Here is a 21,761-nt window from a genome sequence, read left to right as displayed (position 1 = left end):
ATTTTTAGTGTGCAGTGTGGTGTTCTCCTATCCTACTCTAGAAACCTTTGAAATACTGGCAGCAGTTCTCTCTCTTTGTTGCAGAGAGTTCAGGGATGGGCTTGGGAAGAGAAGAGGGTTGAAGAAGAACAGATGTAGCATTTCACATATAATTTTTGAGTGACTCTTACTTTGTGGGGCATTACAGTTATGTTTTGTTGTTTTGGTTTTTTTTTTGTTTAGGATTTTTCTTACTCATGTTTGGGTTAGTGGTAAAGACAAGTTCTGGTTCCTCTGTAGGACCCCTTACCCCTATCTTGTTTTAAGATGTATTTCTGATACGCTTCCCTGTCGGAGGGGAGGACTACCCTAGGATCCTCCTCTGACCCCCAAGTTATTCCCAAGGCCTGTAGGTACCACAGCATTGCTGCAGTGCATGGGGATTTGCAGCAACAGCTGCTTCTTACCTTGGATGAAGTTTTGGTAGATGGAGCCTGACATGCACCAACAGCAGGTGGAGATTTTGGGGTCTGATTTACAGCCTTCCTGGAAGCTTTGTGAGCATGCAGTAGATGGTTTGTTTGGCAGGCTTTGTACTCAAACTGTGAAGTTTGTTACGTAGCCTCGGGGCTGTGGGTGGGAGTTTTGCTGGCAGAGAGGAAGGATGGCCATTATGAAAGCCAGGCGGAGGCACGTAGCTTTCCTTCAGCTATGTTGAATTCCATGGACCAGAACTTCAGCAAAAGGAACTCGAGGAAAATTTTTTGTTCTTCCATATTCCAAAGTTTCGAATTTTGGAGGGGGGCGGTGGGGAAGCGACAGTCTGCAATATTTTATCCATCTCTCATTTGTTTCATTCTTCCTGTCACGTAAATATATATATATTTTTTTTGTACGGTTTATGTTCGTTGTCGTTTATTGTTCAATGACTTTTGTGATGAACTCAACAGAAGTATTTTCTGAAATAAATAAATAAAAGGCATAGATTCTTCCATTACTGCTGCTTGCTGACGCTTTACCATGCTGCTAAGTTAAGAGGGCAGGCTGGGATGGGCCGTGCTCCTCTCCCTCCTGTCACGCCAGATGTGGCCATAGCTTTGGTCCTCATATTCCCCATAGCTAGGGCTCATATTCTTGAATTTCCCATGTCTACAGCATGGGCAGCTGCTTCTGAGTTAGTTATCAGTGGCTGCCTCGCTTGCTGGAGGATATGGGCATTTGTAGGATATGATTCATTTGATGTGGTTTAGGTGCATAGTTTCTGGTGAGCTCAATTGTATGCTTTCTGCAGCTGGCCCTGGGCATGCTGCATGGGTTGGTTAAGTATTAGGTTACAGCTTTCATAGCACATGCAGAAAACAAATTCTCACTTTCTTTTCTACAGCCTGTAACTCCTGTAACTTCAACTGCAAGTTCTTGGGCCTCTGGAAAAGCTGTTCAGGGTGGCTGTTAGAAGTTTAGTCTTTTGCAGCTGCTGCTGCTCAGAAGGCACCTCATACAACGCCAAGCCATGCTTTGAAATCTGAGATGGACCTGAGATTGCTTTAACAATTCTCAGTCAGAGAGAAGAGCAGCACAAAATGGGCCCAGAAGGGAAGAGCAGGGACCTTTCCTGAAACAGGGGAGGCAGTGGAAGTGGGAGCCCACAGCGCAAAAAGCTGAGTTAAAGAGGCATTTTGTTCTCTGTGTGCATGATAGCTGCCCTCCGACTGCGCTCAGTGGCGATTCCTGGCAGGTGTCAGCTGGGCTGAGAAGGTTCCTGCCATGTTTCCTTTCAGGGAGAGATGAGCAGCCTGAGCAGAAGTGTCATAGCCCTATTGCTATGCCAACGGTTAGTTTTCCCTTTTCATTGGACCTATCCTGTAAGATGACAGTTGCATGAGCTGGGGTTAGATGTAATCTCAGTTCTAAAACCATTCTCCCAACCCTTTGTTAAAAAATGCAAAGCTGCTGTCAGCACATCTGTGTGCAGACCCTGCAATTTCCATGAGATACGTGAGAGCAAAACTACTATTCCATTTCAAGTAAAGCCAGAGTCACAATTGGCTTTGTGGTGGTGGGTTTTTTCCTTACTCTTAGCTATATACTTACTCTTAGCTTAGACTCCTTAGCTATTCTAGTCATTGAGGTACATTTATTTAAAGCCTACTCTTTAACACTTTCACAGCAGCCATGCATAACTTTATAGTCACACTAGCAAGCATGCATTTATTATGGTTTCTGACAGAGCTCTTAGGTCTTCTTGCAATGTAAATAAACATTTAAACTGGCAGTCTTCACTGCAGGCCCCTTTCAACTCTGTATGAAATCTAGATGCTTGTCACTCCATTAGCTCTAGCAAGCCTTGCTGTACAGCATTAAAAAGTTGAGAGATCAGTAGAAGAACCTGTCCGTGGTTCTCCAAAACGTTTCTTTTTTCTTATGGGTTTCATTCCAATATTCAGCAGTTAGGAGGTTGAATTTGGTGGCAGCAAAAACGGCAGGAGTAGGTTGGGAAGGTTATCCAAGTGAGGGTGAAATTAGGAAGGAAGGAAGGGAGAGAGGAAAAGAAGCAAAGGTAAAAGGCAGAGCTTCCTTTTTGAAGTGCGAGGTCTCACAGTCAGCTCAGCTAAAGTTATCACTGCTTGTCTTGTGCTTTGGCTTCCAGGCGAGGGTCACGAGGGGAAGGCCCTGAGGAAGTCCCGGTAGTTTATCTTGTCATCTCCACAGCAGCACAGGTCAATCAGCTGGGGGGAAAAAAGAAGCAATGCCAGAAAGAGTTGAAGGAACCTGTAAATGTTTTCGTAAGGAAAAGTGCCCAAGGTACTCTATGTGACAGAGCAGAAGAGCGGACTGGCTCTGCAGTGCTGGATCACAGGTAACCTTGAGTGCCTACAGATGACACTAACCTCTGCAAGGACAAGAGTTAAAGTGTTAGGGTTAGGGTTTGCCCTCTATGTGTCACCACAGTGACACCAGAGCCACAAAAAACGGAGCTGTGGCCAAAGACTGGCAAAGGCCACAGCACGTCTTTCAGAAACCTCACTGAAATCCCTGCCAGAAGCAGGATGGAGGCCTGCATCTGAACAGGCACTGCTTGGTGGTGTCTCTTCGGTACGTGCACATGGCAGCAAGTGGAGACACAGATAATTGAGCTCAGTGACAGCCCTGCTAATGAACCAGTTCTGGTATCCGTGCCTGACCCTGCATTGTGTTACAGAGCTATAGCCTTTGTATGCTTAAGGGGAAGAAAGAAGGCTTTTGTTTCCTTAATTGCATAACTAATCTCCTTCTGACACCCAGGGAAATGGAAAAGGTCTAATATCAGAGTTCCTTGAAAGGATTCTTCTTCCCCTCGTCGCCTGGAGACAGATTTACTAGGTTTGCTCTTGTGTGACTGACAGCTGTGCTCCTCTCCAGGCCACACAAGTTAACCATCTGCCATGTGCTTCATTTACAGTGCTGCCATGCTGCTATGGGCTCTGGGCACGTTCTTATTATGCTTTTAGTGCCAAGGTCTAGATGGAGATTCAAACACGAGGTTTGAGCTCAGTTATTACAGACTTTCTGCTTCGACTCCCATTCTTGGCATGAGTGAAGAAAGAGCAGTCACCAGCTAGTTCCTCAAGGCCAAGGGATCTCCAGTGGACTCTGGAACAGCAAGGATGGGTGCTGGCCAAAGGCCTCAGTGCACTCAGTGCACATTGAGGGACACCAGCTGCGTGTGATGCACCTTTCCATGTCTGTGATGCTCACAGTTGGCTGTGATAGAACATGTTTTCCTATCAGGGGCAATACTCTCTGGTTCCTGGGTTTCTTTAAGGCGTGAGCTTGCCTTTACTGGCCCCTAATCTATTGTATATCACTTTATGCTAAGCAAGCATCCTTGGCAGTCATGTTGCTGGAAGCATTCTCCCTCCCCTCTGCAGGCATTTTTTGTTGCCGTTTCTCTCACGTTTTCTCTTAGGCAGACTGATCTCCATGGGCTTTCACTCACCGTGCCCAGCAAGGCTCTGCTTCAGTTGGGTTAACTTAATGGCCACAGGGGGCCTGAAATACGGCAGCACAGAAAGCTAAGTTGCCTTGTGAGCTACAGGCTCACTGAGCTTCAGCAAATGGGCACAAATGCAGAAAGATGGATTGTAGGCTGACTTCCCACAGCACGATCAGGCTGCCAGATAAACATGGAAAGAGTTTGTAATGGTTATGATTATTTTTGTCTTTGTCAAACACTTAGTTCTCAAGTCTTCAATTCAGCTGCTGTTAAATTCACAATGTGTCTAAGCTTTCATAAGGATGATCCCCTAAGCATCTCAGTGTCATCTCTACTCATGCCCAGGTGTGCCTAAGTCACAACACTTAGTAGCTCCACAGGAACCTCTGCTTCATCTCCATCACAATTTGCAACCTCCTCTTCTGCTCATCTCTAAGGCTTGACCAAGCCTTTCATAGCATGCTGGGGACAACCTGCATTACGTAAAGGACAGGAATTGTTACTTCCTCCTTTAAGAGAAAGGTTCGGTCCAACAGCTCAGAAGCCTTTCTGAACTGGGATTCTTTCACCCTTTTCTTGGAGCTGTTCCCCTCTGTAGGGCAGAATGGCTGTTAATTCAGCCTGGATTGGGTTGGTTTGTAAAAGACATCTTTCAGAACACGACAGGGGGTGAAATTCAATATGCACAGCACCCCTTCCTTCTGACCTTGTTAACCAGAACGGCGCTGGTTGGCACTTTCAGGCTGTCACAAACAGATAAAAATTTTGCTTTGTTGAGGAAACCAGACTCATCCTTGTCACAACGAAGTAATGCCTCCCGAATGTTGCTGTAGTTCAAGTAGTTATGGAGCTTCAGCTCTTCCTGAACCCGTGCAATTAGTTCATCCAGTTCCTGCTTGTTGGTCCCTGGAGCAGGGACATCACTGTAGAAGGAAAGAGAAAATAGAAAGTAAAAGTTACTTCTTACAGCCCTACTGTGATGTTTTCGTGCTGGCTGCCCCCCATGGCTGACCAGGCTGTATTTCTGAATACACAGCAGGTTTCTGGGGTGTTTGTTTTTTATGGCAAGCTCATCTCAGATTGAACTTGCAGGTGAAGCTAAATTCTGATACTGGACATTAGGGAAACTGCTTTCTGTCTGCATGACGTTTGCTTTGTGCACCAAATACTTTGGAACAAAGAGGGTTTGCGTGTGTGTTTTATATGGTCCCAGGTACTGCATGCAGCTCAAGTTTCAACCAGAGCCTCTGAACTTCCACAAACTGACTCAAAAGGGTGTCCTGAGGTTACAGGACTGTTACTATGTGGACTACAGTGGCTCCAGACAGACAGCTAAAAAAGGAGATGATGTACAGGCTGTGACAGGCTGAGAGCCAGAGCAAAAGTGAAAACGAATCCACCAATGCTCCTCTGAGCCTGCAACCAGATGAAGTGACTATTAGCAGCTCCTATCACAGTTTACTGCTCCCTTTTGGAAAAAGATGACTGCATTCATTCACCTGAAGGTGTCTCTGCTGCTGAGCCACAGCTGTCCCACAGGGTTTTTGGGTCAGTGACAGCCATGACATGATATTGTACACTCTTGACCACGCGCTGTATCTGTTCAGACACATCCTTGGAGCTGAATAATCAGCTGAGCAGCCACTAGACAGCAAACTGGAGCCCGTGGAAGCTGCTGGAAGTCCCCTTAGTTGTCAGCCCCGAGTCTCACTTAGCTCCATGTGCCATCCTTTGAAGCCTACCTTTTGGCAGTCTCCTCCACCACCTGCCGTGGGTGAAAATGATCCCTCATGGACTGCAGTGTTGTCGCAGGAAAACTTTCTGCATTGCTTTCCATATAATTGAGCACGTATTCATCAGCATCAGTGATAATAAACCTGTGGCCAAACACTGTGGGAGAGGTATTAAAGCAAGGATGTATCTATTTTCCTAATTACGTCCACGGTCCACACACTGACAGTAACAGTTACATCAATTCACACCAGCAGGTGATGTGGAAACTGAACAGCAGTGAGATCCAGAAGGTACAGATCTTTCTAATGATGGAAGGTATGTATATATGCTGTCTGTGCAATAAGTGACAGATCAGGCAGCAAAAGCCAGTGCTCAGAGAGTATTACCAAGCCAGACCGGATCTTACCTTCAATGGTAGAACCAATGGTGAGGTCAGAGGGCCCGTAGTACACAGCATTCTCTGTAGTAGAGCCTGGTTTGGCAACTCTGGTCTTTCCTAAGTATTTGCCTCCAATGATGCCAGAGTTACGGACTGGTGGCTCGTAGATGCTGATCATATCATTGGAGAGGAAATAAGAGAGGATGAAGCGGCGCTTGGCGTCCACAGGGTTTGGTGATTCCTGGAGGAAATGCAGTGGCTTTGGAAAAGAACATCTGAACCATGACCAGAGTTTATATCTTTTTTTTTTTCTAGCTGAGTAAAACTAAACAGCTGATTAGGCAAAAATTGCATATACACTGTCACAGGGTAACAGCATTAAATACCTGAATTTCAAAGCTTACTTGCTCTAGTCAGGCTAACAGGAGCAGAATTTGGGCTGCAGTGACTAAGAGCATTCAGTATTTCCAGACTGAGTAATTCAAGAGAAAGGAATATCCTATATGGAATGATTCATCATGCAGAGGAAGGCTGGCTGTAAAGTTTAGTATTAAAGTTATATATTTCATTTTAATGATTGCCTGAGAGGGGCTGGTGCTGCTTTCAGCTCTTACTCACAGGAAGACACTCCCCTGACACACCATTGCTTTTACTTACTTAGTTTAAAATAAAGTTGATCTGAACTCATCAGCTGTGACCTTTAGGAACTCCTGCACAATAGGGAAAAGAAATCAGCCCTTATTCACCCTGAGTGTTTGGAGAGGGCAGGCACCAGGCAGCACAGGAAATGCCATCGCTGTTGCTAGACGTGCCAGAGGTTCCTTGCATAAACCAGCTGCAAAGCTGGTACAAGGGCCAAAGCCTGAACACTGTTGCTGTGGGTGGAAAGCACCGTCCCCGTGGACTCCCCTGCTTCTACACTAACGCTTGGCTGCTCTGCCAGCACAGCTCCTTGCTGGCTGCTGCAGCTGGGACTAGCCTGGAGAAGGACAGGTGCTGGGATCCAGCAGCAGAGAGACAGCAAGCTCACGCTTGTGGCAGCAGCTGGAGGCAGGCAGAGGCACAGAGCCCAGCTGCAGTGCTGTTTCAATTAGGGCCATCTGTCACGTGCTGATGTCAGTGGGAGTTTTTCCATAAATGGCTGTGGTTTTGTAGCACATCTACTTTACACTGCCTGGCCTTGCTGTTTTTCTTTCCCCTCCTACCTTTGCGTGCCACTAATTATCACAGCAAGCACACAATAACCCAATGGGATCTCCTAAGGGTCACGTGCTCCTTATTTCTTGAGCCACCAGCACAGAACAAAATTTGCTACCAGCCTTGTCTGAGCAGCACGTTCCTGCCATTCTTCTAACTCTACAACACGAGCTGACACGTGCACAGTATCAAGGAAAGGACTTACCAGGGCTACCTGGTACCGCAGCACTTTGTGGTCATTCTCCAGCATTTTAATTACATCTTTCCGGGGAGGCTTTGGAAATAGAGAAAAGCAGTTCTGAAGGGAGTCTTCGAGGAAGCCGTAACCATTATAGGGAGGAATCACCTGCAGTAAGAGGGGATACCAAGGAGAAAGAGCTGAAACAAAGAACACAAAAATGTTTGCAAGACAGCTTATAAGAAAGCATCTGTTTGAAAAGACTTCTTCTGTTGCCAGGTGCCAACAGCTGTGACACTCTGCCCAGCAGAAACGCTCTAGGCCAGCCACGCGTTGGATCCATATCCCTCATTTATAGAAATATTCCATAAGAGCTAAGAAAATCTCAACATCACAAAGCCAGGTAGTTTTTCTGAATAAAGAGACGAGGGGTAAACTAATAACTAACCCTTCCTGTGTACAGGAACTCAATCACCTGTGTGGTTACACTATTAACCTGAGCCCCATCGTGTCTGTGGACTGGGCCAGCTAATACTCCATTCCATTCCTTCGGAGGTAACATGGGCAGTGACCATCTCCAATAGGCATTTGGGACTCAGCAATTCTTTTTTGGAGAAGTGAGATAGAGTTTAGTGGTATGACTGCAGCCAGACCATTCCAGTTTGCTTGGCAGCCAGAAAACAAACCCTGACATATAACTTTCTAGTATAGGCATAGTCAGAGTGCCAGTTCTGTCCTTTACATTACTAACAACTGACATTTTGACTTTCATCTTAATTTGACTGTCCATCCTTGGCTTGCCTTCTATGAGTACTGCATCCCACTGTAGAGTCCTCAGTACAGGAGAGATGTGGACCTGTTGGAGAGCATCCAGAGAGGAGCCCCAAAAATGGAACAGCTCTCCTATGAGCACAGGCTGAGAGAGCTGGGGCTGTGCAGCCTGGAGAAGGGAAGGCTGCAGGGAGACCTGAGAGCAGCCTGTCAGTATGTAATGGAGGGGTGTAAGAAAGAAGGGGACAGACTCTTCAGCAGGGTCTGCTGTGATAGGGAAAGGGGGAATGGTTTCAAACTAAAAGAGGGGAAATTTAGACTGGATATAAGGAAAAGGTTTCTTATGATAAAGCTGGTGAAGCACTGGCACAGGTTGCCCAGAGACTGTGGGTGCCCCATCCTTGCAGACAGCCAAGGTCAGGCTGGATGGGCTCTGAGCACTGATGGAGCTGTGGGTGTCCCTGTTCAGTGTAGGGAGTGGGACAGATGGCCTGTAGGGGTCCCTTCCAACTCAAATGGATTCTGTGATTCTATGATTCCTCAAGTTGCTCTTCAATTTAACCCTTAGCTTTCTTTGACTTACTCTTCTACTTGCTCTTTTCTTTAAGAAGAAACTACACTAACAAAGCACACACGGACTGCAGATTTCCCTCTCTCCCTTTCAAAACTGCTTACAGTACCTGTGGTACTTCCTCAGGTGGTTTCTCCTTTATCTCCACTGGCTGGAAGTCTGTGATGCCAAATTTGTCACGATAGAAGTTACGTGTGAACTCATCGCAATCGTAGATGAAGAACGTGCGTCCAAGGAGGGTGGTAGGTTTGCCAACAGCAAAATCTTTAGCCGTGTACCACTCAAGTACCTCCTGATCAGAGATTTCCAGCACGCAGCTTGGGAAGGTCTCTAAGGACAAGGGAGCAAAAGGGAAAAAAAACCCCAAAGCAATCAGGTAAATGTTAGTATTTCTCAGTGAAAAGGTATGCAAAAGAAAGCAGTATAAAAATCTCCAGAGGGCTGTTGGTAGTGCTCTGCTTCCCAGCATACAGACTGTAACGATCACTGAAAGAATATTCCTTTGGCCACAAACTGATGACGCCTGCAGCTCTTGAACTGATGCACCTCTAACACAGTTTCCACATCTACCTCCACCCCCCAAGGTGCTTTAGCACAGACAGACGTGCTGGCTGCTCCAAACTTACTTTTCTTGTCCACAAAGGCTTTCGGCAAGCGCTGGCGTTTTATGAGTACTGGGAATGGGTCTCTGCCATCATTGGGCTTGTGGACTTCCCGAACCTCCACTGTGTCATCTGCCAGGTAGTAATGGATGATGTAAGGCCGATTCTCACCAAACATGCTTTTGGTGTCATCCCACATGGCGTAGAAGCGAAGGACCTGAGGTGGATAAAAAACAGGCAGCAAAAAACAAACATGGATTAGAATTTCCAAGTGCTTTGTCCAAACGATTTTGGCTAAAAAAGGACGGGTGATTGGAAGTAACTCAGCAGTCTTCTCTGCCAAGTACAGAAGAACCAAGCCCTTGTACTGTGAGCACTGGGATTTTTATAATGAAACTTAATAAAGTGAGGCAGAATTTAATTTTGAAGGTTTCATGGCAAATATTGAGGTTTCATGGCCAATTCTCTACAGAAGGCAGAGGGATATGTCTGTAGTTATTCTGAGGATACTGCATTCACTCTAGACCCCATCTCACTTGTATAGAAAATGTCTTAGAATCATAGAATCATAGAATCACCAAGGTTGGAAAAGACCTAAAAGCTCACCCAGTCCAACCGTTCACCTATTCCCAATAGCTCCCACTAAACCATGTCCCTCAACACAACATCCAGCCTTTCCTTGAACACCCTCAGGCTCGGTGATTCCACCACCTCCCTGGGCATCCATTCCAGTGCCTGACCACCCTTTCTGAAAAGTAATACTTCCTCATGTCCAGCCTGAATCTCCCCTGCCGTAGCTTGAAGCCATTCCCCCTGCTCCTATCACTGATGACACGAGAGAAGAGGCCGACCCCCAGCTCACTACAGCCTCCCTTCAGGAAGTTATAGAGAGCAATGAGGTCTCCCCTGAGCCTCCTCTTCTCCAGGCTGAACATTCCCAGCTCCTTCAGCCTCTCCTCATCAGCCCTGTGTTCCAGACCCCTCACCAGCTTTGTTGCCCTCCTTTGAACACGTTCCAGGGCCTCAATATCTTTCTTGCAGTGAGGGGCCCAAAACTGGACACAGTACTCGAGGTGCGGCCTCACCAGTGCTGAATACAGGGGAACAATCACCTCTCTGCTCCTGCTTGCAACACTGTTTCTGATGCAAGCCAGGATGCCATTGGCCTTCTTGGCCCCCTGGGCACACTGTCGGCTCATGTTCAGCCGAGCATCAATCAATACCCCCAGGTCCATTTCCTCTACGCCATCCTCCAGCCACACCGCCCCAAGCCTGCAGCGTCGCCTGGGGTTGTTGTAGCCGAAGTGCAGGACCCGGCATTTGGCCTTGTTGAAACTCATCCTATTGGCTTGTTTTAATCCAGGCTGGATGTGGCTCTGGGCAGCCTGGTCTGCTGGTTGGTGACCTGCACACGGCAGGAGGTTGGAACTGGATGAGCATTGTGCTCCTTTTCAACCCAGGCCATTCTGTGATTCTATGATTCTATTCTATAATGGCACAGAAATCAAACAGCTCACACTACAATGCTTCCAAGTCCATCACCTACTGGGATTGCTGCAGAGAGTGGAACAGCTCAAGAGTTCCTCAAGGTGCAGCTCCTAAACAGGCCATCCAACAGCTTCCACAGAGTTGGGCCAGACTTGAGGCTAAACTATCAGTAATACAGCAGGCATAGTCTAGCTTACATCCAAACAGTAAAACTGTTTGCCTTCCTCAAAACAAGGCAACCATATCCAAAACAGCAACTGGATATGATTCTGGACTATGCTAATGCCCAGCTGATGTCCAGTAACTGTTTGATTGATAGTCAGGGTTGCAAAGGCCCACAGCGCTCCTCCAGTTCCAACCCCCTGCTGTGTGCAGATCACCAACCAGCAGCCCAGGCTGCCCAGAGCCACATCCAGCCTGGCCTTGAATGCCTGCAGGGATGGGGCATCCACAGCCTCCTTGGGCAACCTGTGCCAGTGCCTCACCACCCTCTGGGGGAAAAACTTCCTCCTAATACCCAACCTAAACCTCTCCTGTCTTAGCTTAAAACCATTCCCCCTTGTTCTATCACTATCAACCCATGTAAGCAGTCATTAACATTGAGCCCTGCTGTATTTACTACTATAGGGTGGTCTGTAGGGTTTCTTACACCGTTGTTAGATGATAAAAAGAAGAAGGATAAGCAGGAAGAAGAGTGCTAGTCAACTGTGCGCACAGGGAGAATGCAGTCAGAGCAACTGGCATTTGTATTTATCTGAAGCAGTTCACTCTAGCACCTAGCTTCAGTGTTTTGGGGGGATGTAGCGTACCCATTTCTGATAGAACAACATTTGGCCTGGTCTGCTAACTTCTGAAGGCAGGTATCCTATGTCATCACAACAGAGAGCAAGAAAGAAACAGAGAATCATTAGAATGGGCTCTGCAGTCCAAGGAGAAACTGCTTACAAGGCACAAACTTGAACAAAAAGATGAAATATTTTGTTTCTCACAAATGTGAAAAAAGGAGCAAATCTGGAGTCTGTCCAGTGGACTGAGATCTTTCAGAATGAATAAAGCTGCAGACTTTATATATATAATAGACTCACAAGATGTAGGTTTCTGTGACACATACAGATGATCGCTGCCAGATCACTCACCTGCTTGTCATAAGTCAGAAACTGTTTGAGTTGGTCAAAATCTGATGGTGTGATGTACATCCGCATGGGCATCTGACGCAGTTCTGTGTAAGGATCAAAAACCATTTTCTCTGGAGGGTTCAGTTCAATTCCTTGGCTCTCCAGGAATACCTAGGAAAGTCATCCGATGTATGAATTGCTGACTTGAGTTCTGAAGATAAAAGATGGGCTGAAGCTATCTGAAGATCAGAGATTACAGGTTGCCTGAGATGAGTGTTGCCAGAACACTGCAAATTCATTCTGCATAGCTCACCAGGCTGCAGGGGTTTCAGTTCATTGCAATAGCAAAGACAACAGGGGACAACTAAGATGTTTCTTGCTTTGTCTGCCCTTATTATGCAGGGCAGTCCTGCCCCCAACATCCTCAAGTCTGTACTTGAGCACAATTTTCCTTGCCTTTGGGGCATTAAATGGAGAATAACAATCAGGTTGGTCTCTTCTATGTGAATTAAAAAGATTACGTTAGTGTATAACCATGGATGTAGGCAGTCTGAATTTGTAAGAGATTCAGTGTTCTCCATTCTGTCAGACACTGGAAGTTTGTGTGACCCACAACAGGCCCTCCAAGGCTCCCTGGCCAGAAGGATATGTGTCCAGAGTAGCAGCTTTAGTTCATCTGCCAGGAGAAGCACATTTCCCACAGAAAGAGGACAATCTGTTTGTTTATAAGGGGATTTTTGGCTTACCTTAGATGCATAAACAAACTCTAGGGTATTACTTGTGCATTCACCTCAGTCACTGAAAACAACCACAGAAGTCAATGGACTTCTTCCTTGTTTGGCTTTGGGATGTGGCCTGTGAAAATACCCAGCCTGGGAAGCACCTGTGCAAACATCTCCATTGGGCATGTGAGATCACCCTGAAGATTCACAGGGCAGGTTTACACTTTCAAGCTCTGATCTAGAGCATGCCAGTTGATGATAAATAGACTGGTGGCCTTGAAATGTAGACCCACATAACTCGTGCCATGTTTTCCATCAAATAACCATTAGCAGGAGAACCAGATCTTCATCTGATGTCAACTGACTTGAACGGCCATCTAGTTCCAGCAGAGCAGATCCCACATGCACTCAGCAAAGACGTATGTACTAACATATTACATGACTGGGAACATTCCTGGGCACTGAAGCCAACTGGCAAGGATCAGCCCGCATCTAAACTCACTCAGCCTCCAGAACAAGTTGGCTGCATGGAACTCATCTATTGGGAATGGTCCCTGGAGTGCTCAAACTCTTGAACTGATCCTGGGAATTGCTTGAAAGAATAGGGATTGGCCAGGGCCCAGGTTGCACTGGGGACAGTCCAAAAGAATACCAGTATATTGGTATATGTTACTATTAGTCACTGTGTTGTTGTCATTTAATGTCACCAGTACAGAAATAGCTAGGAATAAAAAACAGGCAATGAATAAGCAGTCTTAGGTCAGTTTATATTATGATCCTAAATCCACTGACTATGGTTTGTTGCAGATGAGTGCCGAGTTACTGACAGCATTCCCATCCCTTATTCTTATCAGAGGAGTATTAAGCTGGAAAATAATTAAGATCAGTAATTTCCCTCTCATCTACGCACAATGGTTGATCAGGACTCTAAGCATCTGAACTGTTGTACAGATAGAAGTTAATTAAACCAATTCTCTTAACCCAGAAACAACCTTAGAATTTGTAGTGTGGGGTGCAGTCTTCAGGACAGAGAATGGTGCAGAAGTATGAAACTGCTCTCAGAGCAAATACTGTACCTTGAAATACCTGCTGTTACGAGGAAAGAAGTCTCCACAAAATGTAAAATGAAAGATCACGAGCATTGTCAGGGTGAGAGCTGCAGACTGAGAATACCAGACTGGATTCTAACGGATCTTGCCTCGTGTAACACCTGGGATTCTTCAGTGTCAGCTTCTGCATGACAGGAACTCACCTGTGTGAACGGGTCGCAGTCAACGATGCGGTATGTTCTGCCATACATGGTGATGCTGATGCCTCGATTCAGATCCTTCCAGTGGTAATGATCCCCGCCGTCGTTCTTGGGCACGCGATGACGTCTGACCAGTTTGCCTTGAGGAATACCAGAGTTCTTCACGACAGGCTCTATAACAGATATGGTGTCATCTTCCAAATGGTAATAGATACCCACTTGGCGGATACGGAAATGCTCTTCTGTAGAGAGAGGAACTTCTTCCTGGAAATAGGCATCAAACTTCAAAACCTGCCAGGGGGACGAGGTCCCAAAGGGAGAGAGAAAGAAACAAACTGAACACCACGGTTAGCCTGTTAACCCAAAGAATGTACTTCCAATTTGGCAGTGAAAAATTGCTGGATTGTAATCTATAAAATCATCAAAGCCAGCTGTTAGCCCAATCTGTGACTGATGATGGAGGCTTCACGAGGGCTTTCATCAACATTTGCCTTCTCTAAGTTTGGCTGCACAAGACACTTGTCATAAATACAGCACTTTCTTTTCTCCATGATCATCTGCTATTTTACCTACTAACTAGTGCTTGCTTACTGTCAGCATCCAGTTTACAGACATATCTGACTTTCTTTCAAGGGTCTGCAAAAGGATCTGGTGGTTTTAGTTAACAGTTTGATGACGTTTGTGGTTTTTTGGACCTGTGTTGTTCATTTGAACTCACATCTATCCAGCACAGGCAGGAAGAGGCAATCTGTTCTGGAGGAACGAGGAAAGAAATCAGGACACAGAGGAAACACACGCTGCATACCCTGCCAAAAGCCAGTCACTCTCAGTCCCGTGAATGAAAGAAGGACAAGGAATATTGCCTTCAAGAGCATTCATTGCTTCTAAGAGGATGTATGTGGGTAACCAAGCCTTGCATACCCAGCCTACATCAGCCCACTGACCTATGTAATCAAGCAGTTACTACTACAGTTTGAATGAAAGGACAGGGAAGTATCTGACATTAAAACAGCAACATTGACATTAAAACAGCAACATTTACATTACTCTGAAAGAATGGCCCCTGAAGCAGTAACTAACACAGGACAGCTGTCCCCCACCCTGTCTCCCATGGGTTGTCTTTCCAGAGCTGCCTGGCAGTGAGCAACCCCTGCATGTGCTCAGGGCTGCTGAGCCTTTCACACTCTGCAGGGGCTTTTCTGGCTGCAGCTGCAGTTCAGAGCAACCAGCACGTTAAAAGCGAGGGTCAGCTCAGGATTGCAGACACAGAGCCACCTCCTAGTCTGACAGGATCACCAAGATTTAATGCAGGAAGCAAAGCTGGAGCAGCAGGCTCTAACACGCTGTGGTGACAAGCATGAGCATATATAGATAGACCAAAGCTAGACAGTCTAGCAGGAATTCCAATGCAGAGAGACTTCACAGTTTAAGCTCAGTTACAACCTCAGTACACTTTTGGAAATGCAGGAGGGCAGGCTGTGTTTTACAGGGCAATGGTTATAAACTGAAGCTTTTCAGAATTAATCAAATTTCTTTTCAAACTCCTGCTGGAAATGCTCCGGCGTAACTCGCAGGGAATGTCTTACATCGTTTATGTATTATAATCCTCCTCCTGAGCAAAGAAAGCCTCTTTCACACTGGGGTTCAGCTGTCTCTGACTAAGGGCTATGGCATCTGAAAACTGCTGTACGCTGTCCCATGAACCCTGGAGCTGACTGTTTATGTCTCCGAACTCAGCCAGCCGATATTCCTGGAATAAACTTCTTTATACCTTTTTGTCCAAAGCCACGTGTGCTGGAACGAAGCCTGAAGGAGGAGCCTTCTTGGCTCGCCCGTAGGTCAGCGTGGGTCCCGTGTTGGATAATTCATCTAATTCAGCTTGAGAAGGCTGATTCACATACAGTCGCTCCCCGCCGATCCCCACTGTTGGCAGCCGAGAAAAGGCAAACCCATTTTTGTAGCCCAGCGTCTGCGAGCGATGAAAGGATGTTTTCTGTGGAAGAAAATCCAGCTGTTAAAATCCTACATGCACTCAGTAGATATTGCTACTGAAAGCACAGAAAAACAGTGACAGTTTGATATCCAGAATGCCTGCACAGTGATTTATTATAACCTAATGCAGCAGTTACTTAATGCTTACATCAAGAAGGCTGAATAAACAGTAAGTGACTGGAGGAACAAAGCATCAGAGTCAACTCAAATCCTTGTGCTGGCACAGGCTTACCACAAGCCTCAGTGTCCAGAATGGGGCAACTGCACTTGATCTGCCCTAGTATTTAGCTCACAGACTTTTTGTTCCCTACTCTGTGCTCCAGCAGTGCAAAGCTCCAAGGGCCCTCACTCTGTTATGCCCCATGATGCTGCCTTGACTATTGCAGGAGGATAGCTGTGCACCTTCTGTGCTTTCTGTTGCTTCCAGACCTGGAATTAGGAAACACACTGCAGCGTATCAGTTCTCCCCACAACTTATGTCAAGGTTTGCACAACCACAGAGTAAGGTGCTACAACAGATCCATGAGAAACCCATTCTGACAAACAGAATTCTGTCTCTGTGAGCGCTGCACAACACTGACGATAGGATTCTCCTGTTATTTTTAGCTTTGTTGGTTTATTCTTGGTTTTGACCTTCTTAGAGCCCTTTCCTGTCTTTGCTATCTGCTTCATGTCAGCTATCAAGCCGTTCTTCAAGTGCAATAATTATCCACGTGCCACAGGAAGGTCCCCACTTTGCTCATGGGCACAGAAGAAAGATCAGAGCTGTGAATAGAACGTCGGCTCTGTCTGCCCAGTTGTGTTCTTCCCTGCTGAAGAGGAGGACTGGACTTGGCTGGCAGGAGGCTACTCAGATTGCAGTACAGCCCACATCTGCTGCTGAAAGCATTTGGAACAACGTGTGGCTGGCTGGTCCCACTGGGCTTTCAGCACTTATAACAAGGAGAGCAGGAGAAACTGTGAGTCCACGAGCATGAGCCATCCTTGGAAGCATTGCCTCCTTCCTGGAAGCATTCCAGACCAGGCTGGATGGGGCTGTGAGCAACATGGTCTAGAGGGAGATGTCCCTGCTTGTAGTAGGGGGATTGGAAACGGATGATCTTAAGGGTCCCTTCCAACCCAAACCATTCTATGATTCTATGATAAAGCCTCTGCTTTTACTTAGAGCTTTTCCAAATCAAACAGAATTGCAGGCATTTCTAGCCCTGAAGGAAAAAGCTTCAGCTCCTTTGCCAGACTGAGACTCGCAATCAGTCCAACCTCAGGCATGTGAACCACTTCTCCTCCTCCCCCTCCCTCGCCCCCCATGGTTAAGCCTCTAATCTTATTTATACCTTCAAGGCCCCACTTGAATTTCTTGTAATTGCCTGTTTTCTCTCTGAGCTGGTCCTACACATCTCACAGTGCAGTCAGAAAAACACGTTCAGGTGAAAACAAGAGAGTTTACTAGAGACACATTAACAGAATGTTTCATAAACAGCAGCCCTGCCACAGGATTGCCATTCCTTCCTGTTCAGTAAATACCAAAGGAAAGCTGTGGGAATAACATTAAAGGAAAACCAAGAAGTTTGTCCTTAGATTGGCAATATCAGTGCTTGTCAGAAGCACACCGGCTTTTAAGGGCATGAACACAAGGCTACATCTCACAATATCAGGTGAGTAATGCAAAACTGAAAGGGAAAACCCAGAATGTAAACTCCTGATCCCAGTTGCTGCCAGCCCATATTGGATAAATACTACTGAATTAAGTTTTTCTTGCCATGTCTGTAGACTTTCATACAAATACCTGGGCTCCATCAGCAGAGGGGTGGCCAGCAGGGACAGGGAGGTGATTGTCCCCCTCTGCTCTGCTCTCGTGAGGCCCCATCTGCTGTGCTGCATTCAGGGCTGGAGCTCCCAGAACAAGAAAGACGGAGCTGTTGGAGAGGGTGCAGAGGAGCCACAGAGATGATCAGGGAGCTGCAGCACCTCCCCTACAAAGACAGGCTGAGGGAGCTGGGCTTGTTCAGCCTGGAGAAGAGAAGGCTGCGGGGTGACCTCATGGCAGCCTTCAGTACCTAAAGGGAGCCTACAAACAGGAGGGGAATCAACTCTTTGCAAGGGTAGATAACAGCAGGACAAGGGGAAATGGTTTGAAGTTGAGGGAGGGAAGATTGAGGTTGGATGTCAGGGGGAAGTTCTGTGCTGTGAGAGTGGTGAGGAGCTGGAACAGCTGCCCAGAGAGGCTGTGATGCCCCGTCCATCCCTGGAGGTGTTCAAGGCCAGGTTGGATGGGGCCCTGGGCAGCCTGGGCTGCTATGAAATGTGGAGGTTGGTGGCCCTGCGTGTGGCAGGGGGTTGGAGCTTCATGATCCTTGAGGTCCCTTCCAACCCAACCATTCTGTGATTCTGTGATTCTGTGAAACTGCTTCTCCTCCCAGAGTCTCAGTTCCTTAGAGTGCATCTGAACCAGTAACTAACTACATTATCTTATCTGAATGCAGAGGTTTTTTACAGCACGTCTCCAAATTCACATGAAAAACAAGAATTATGCTGACCATTTTATAGGCTGGAACACAGAGGCAAAGTGAGGTGATAGCACTCACTGAGCAACAGTGCACAGACATTTCTGGGGTCCAGATGTCCTTAAACATCACCAATAGGGCAATGCTTCCAGTTACTCTAAAATAACAATCTGCTCTGCTAAATCCTGTGGGTGTTTCTTCTGCACACAGTGCCACTGATGTCAGTAGAAGCATTCACATGACTAAAGCAGGTGGGGTTTTGCTGATAGAAGAAATAATATTTCGCTAGGGGCAGAGATTTGCATTGTAAATTTCCAAGTCGTTACTGAGAATAATGCTGAGATAACCTTTATAACTGCACGATTGAGAGTATTTGGTATGAGTGAATGACTCTATTTACTGTTGAAAATTCAGTCGTCACTGACTTAGAAAACAGTGTGACTGTGCTGAAAGGCACCAGCAAGAGTACAGTGGAAGTTAAGAGGCTCTGTGAGTGATACAGGTAGAACAACTTTGACTGACCTGCAGCAGGGCTCAGCATCCCTTCAGAAGGTTTACCCTCTCAGATCCCAAAGCGAGGACTGGGTTAGTGTCATGGGCTTTCCTTTGGGGAGAAGGGTCTACCAGAGGTATCAGGAAGACATGGAAGGGTTAGTTTTCAACATTAAGATCAAAGACGTGGAGCAATGCCCCAAGGTTTTGGTTTGTTTGTTTTGCAGTGGAGAATGCAAGTGCATGATGTTCCTTATCCTGCAATGCCAGAGCATACTGGGGCCTTTCTAGGCACTGGGAGGAAATGGAGGAGCCCACTCTTAAAACTATTAAGTTCCACAGAGATATCAAGCATGCCCTGGTGTATCCATTTCCTACTGAAGGTGGTGAACATTGCTTCTGAGAGAAGCTGTCAGGAAAATTCAAGGACATTGGTTTCTCAGACTGCCATTATAATAGCACTGAGTTGAAGATGAGTTACAGTGTCAAGACCTGAGATATTCACTTCCCATGGAGAAGGAAGTGCAGAGTTGTCAGCTGCTCCAAAACAGTACTGGAAGGAACTTGGGGAGTATCACTTTTCATCTGTGGTACTGCTTTTGCAAGAGGATATTGGGAAGATTTGGGGTTATCAAATCCTCAACTTGTGGACCAGTGGGAGTGGGGAAAAAATACCTTCCTTGTTTAGGTATCTATTCAGATGCAGAGGATGAGGCTACTTCTTCCAAGGAATATTAGTACAGCTGAGAAGTCTCACTTCCTTGAGAATCCTGGAGGCTGCAATGGTATCAGTTCAGTGGAGGGATACCAGTTCTCTGAACAGACTGTCAGTTCTCAGGTTCCAGAGCATCAGTTCCATACTGCCTATCAAGGATTAAATTCTCCAGGGGATAGAAGGAAGGCATTTATGGAAGCATCAGGTGACTGCATGGGTCCTGGTTCAGGGCAGTATCAGAATGAGAAGTAGGCTCATAGAATCACAGAATGGCCTGGGTTGAAAAGGACCACAGTGATCATCTAATTTCAATCCCCTGCTGTGTGCAGGGTCACCAACCAGCAGACCAGGCTGCCCAGAGCCACAAAGGAAACAGAAACACATCCCTTTGAGAAAACTGAGGTGGTTCAGAGAAACAGTGGTCTGCCTGTTTATAAAGTCAGTTTTGGAGTAATGCTTCCCTTGGGGTATCATATGAATTGGCAGGGCAATTAAAGAATGTATTCAGGGGTACTAGATCTCCCAGGGTTACATTTGCAGATAGTGGTTCTGTTTTGGGAAACCTTATTCTCCAAAGCTATCAGGGCAGTTTAAGGAGATATCAGATTCAAGATGCAATGGTATGTTGGGGATGAATTTAAAAGCACCAAGGAGGCTGGGCTCAGCCGTATCTGCTTGTCTGGGAACAGACTTGAAATTGCATTGGGAGAGCTGAGGGAGCTCCTGTGGATGAGGTCAGGGGAAGCAGGTAGGTTCAGAGAGTTCAGTTCCCCAAGGAGCGAGCTCAGCAGGCAGCTGTTGGCTTTGGGAAAAGCCAGCTTCCCTGGGAAAAGAGTTCAGTAGGTATCAGATCCCTTGGGTGAGTTTACAGGGATCTCAAGTCCTTTGAGAGTCACTAGTGGATATCCTGAGGGGTGTCAGGTGAGCTGGGGCGTAAGGTATTCAGAGGATACCAGTTTCCCCAGGGATTTTAAGTTAATTGAGGAGGTACCCAACCTCTCATGGGGATTAGTAGGTGGGGATTAGTCAGGCAGGCTGACTAGGCTAGGCCTTTGAGAAGATATAAGGTGAATTTGGAGATAACAGGTCTCCTGGGGAGTTAGAGAAGGGTCTGAAGGAGTACCAGGTTCCCTGGGAATGTGCTCAGGGACACCAGGCTTCCAAGGGAACCAGGCAGGCACGGCTCACTGAAAGGACCCTGGAGCAGCTGGGCTGTGCAGAGGCCTCACAGGGCTCCTTCAGCAGGGCTACCTGCAAGACCAGGCAGGGACTGGGGGTACCCCGGATGGAAGGGGCCTGAGGCACCGATGCCGAGGGTTCCCGGGAGCTGGGCTGCCCAGGCGCTGCGCTCACCATGGGGTCCCTGAAGGAGCAGCCCGGTAGGAAGGGCAGGCCCGACCTCGGCTCCGAGCTCATGGCGGCTGCGCTCGCTCCCAGCGACGCCGTCTCCATGACAACCGCTGGGCGCGCCCCAGTGCGCATGCTCACTAAGCAGAAGGGCGCATGCGCACTGAGCCGCCCCGGCGCTTCGCGCCTGCGCCCTGACCGAAAGGGAGAGGGGTTGCCGTGGCAACGGGAGGGCGGGAGCGGCCTTGGCCCGGCCGCGCGCCCTGTGGGGCTGGGCCCCGGGTGCCGCCGGCCGCGTTGTGTGCAAAAACGGCCGCCTTGGGGCCGGGGAAGGTGTTCCTGATCGTATTTCTCTCATTTGAGACGTCCTTCAGCCTGCTGCAGGCTGCAGCCATGTTCCCCGCGCAGTTGGGTCTGTGTGCGCGGGACTGAAACAGTGCCTGTCTTCAGAACAGGCGGCAGCAGCCTGGCCTCCTGGTGGGAGAAAAGGAGGGGCAGATCTGTACCTCGGCGCTCACAATACTCAATAGGAAAAGGGCTTGTGCTCATTTACCGTCTGCTATATATATATACATACATGTTAGCTGTGAGATAGGGGGTTGTGACACTGACACGGATTCCAACGTGAGTTTTCACGTTTAGGAAGCAGGAAGGGAAAGTTCCTGTGGAAAAGTTGCTCTGAAGTGTAACAGATAAAGAGAGTTACATCAATCACCATGGAGAAAAGAGGGTTTTGTGTTTCTTCCCTTTGGT

At 47.1% G+C, this 21,761-nt stretch overlaps 1 protein-coding gene across 1 annotated transcript; it reads right to left on the bottom strand.

Moving 5' to 3' along the window:
* Nucleotides 1-2,370: 2,370 nt before the first annotated feature.
* On the bottom strand, nucleotides 2,371-21,143 carry EFHC1 (EF-hand domain containing 1). Its single transcript, XM_052692142.1, has 11 exons — nucleotides 21,015-21,143; nucleotides 15,730-15,951; nucleotides 13,962-14,249; nucleotides 12,009-12,158; nucleotides 9,409-9,601; nucleotides 8,892-9,112; nucleotides 7,468-7,608; nucleotides 6,093-6,306; nucleotides 5,695-5,842; nucleotides 4,659-4,875; nucleotides 2,371-2,705 (listed from the first exon to the last, which is right to left on the bottom strand). Exons 1-11 carry the CDS (start codon nucleotides 21,141-21,143, stop codon nucleotides 2,634-2,636), a joined length of 1,995 nt encoding a protein of 664 aa, XP_052548102.1. The 3' UTR covers nucleotides 2,371-2,633.
* Between the last annotated feature and the right edge of the window lie 618 nt (nucleotides 21,144-21,761).

The sequence above is a fragment of the Tympanuchus pallidicinctus genome, unplaced genomic scaffold (assembly GCF_026119805.1).
Source record: "Tympanuchus pallidicinctus isolate F22 unplaced genomic scaffold, pur_lepc_1.0 scaffold1, whole genome shotgun sequence".
NCBI classification, from domain to species: Eukaryota; Metazoa; Chordata; class Aves; order Galliformes; family Phasianidae; genus Tympanuchus; species Tympanuchus pallidicinctus.
The sequence above is the reverse complement of the archived record's forward strand: the minus strand, read 5'-3'. Positions and strand labels throughout refer to the sequence as shown.

Excerpts from the sequence above, each read along its gene's own strand:
- EFHC1 (XM_052692142.1), bottom strand. The coding sequence starts at position 21,143 with ATGCGCACTGGGGCGCGCCCAGCGGTTGTCATGGAGACGGCGTCGCTG. Across the intron at positions 9,602-12,008 it reads TTCTGACTTATGACAAGCAG|GTCCTTCGCTTCTACGCCAT; the intron begins GTGAGTGATCTG and ends TATCCACCTCAG. Across the intron at positions 7,609-8,891 it reads CACCTGAGGAAGTACCACAG|GTGATTCCTCCCTATAATGG; the intron begins GTACTGTAAGCA and ends CTCTTACTGCAG.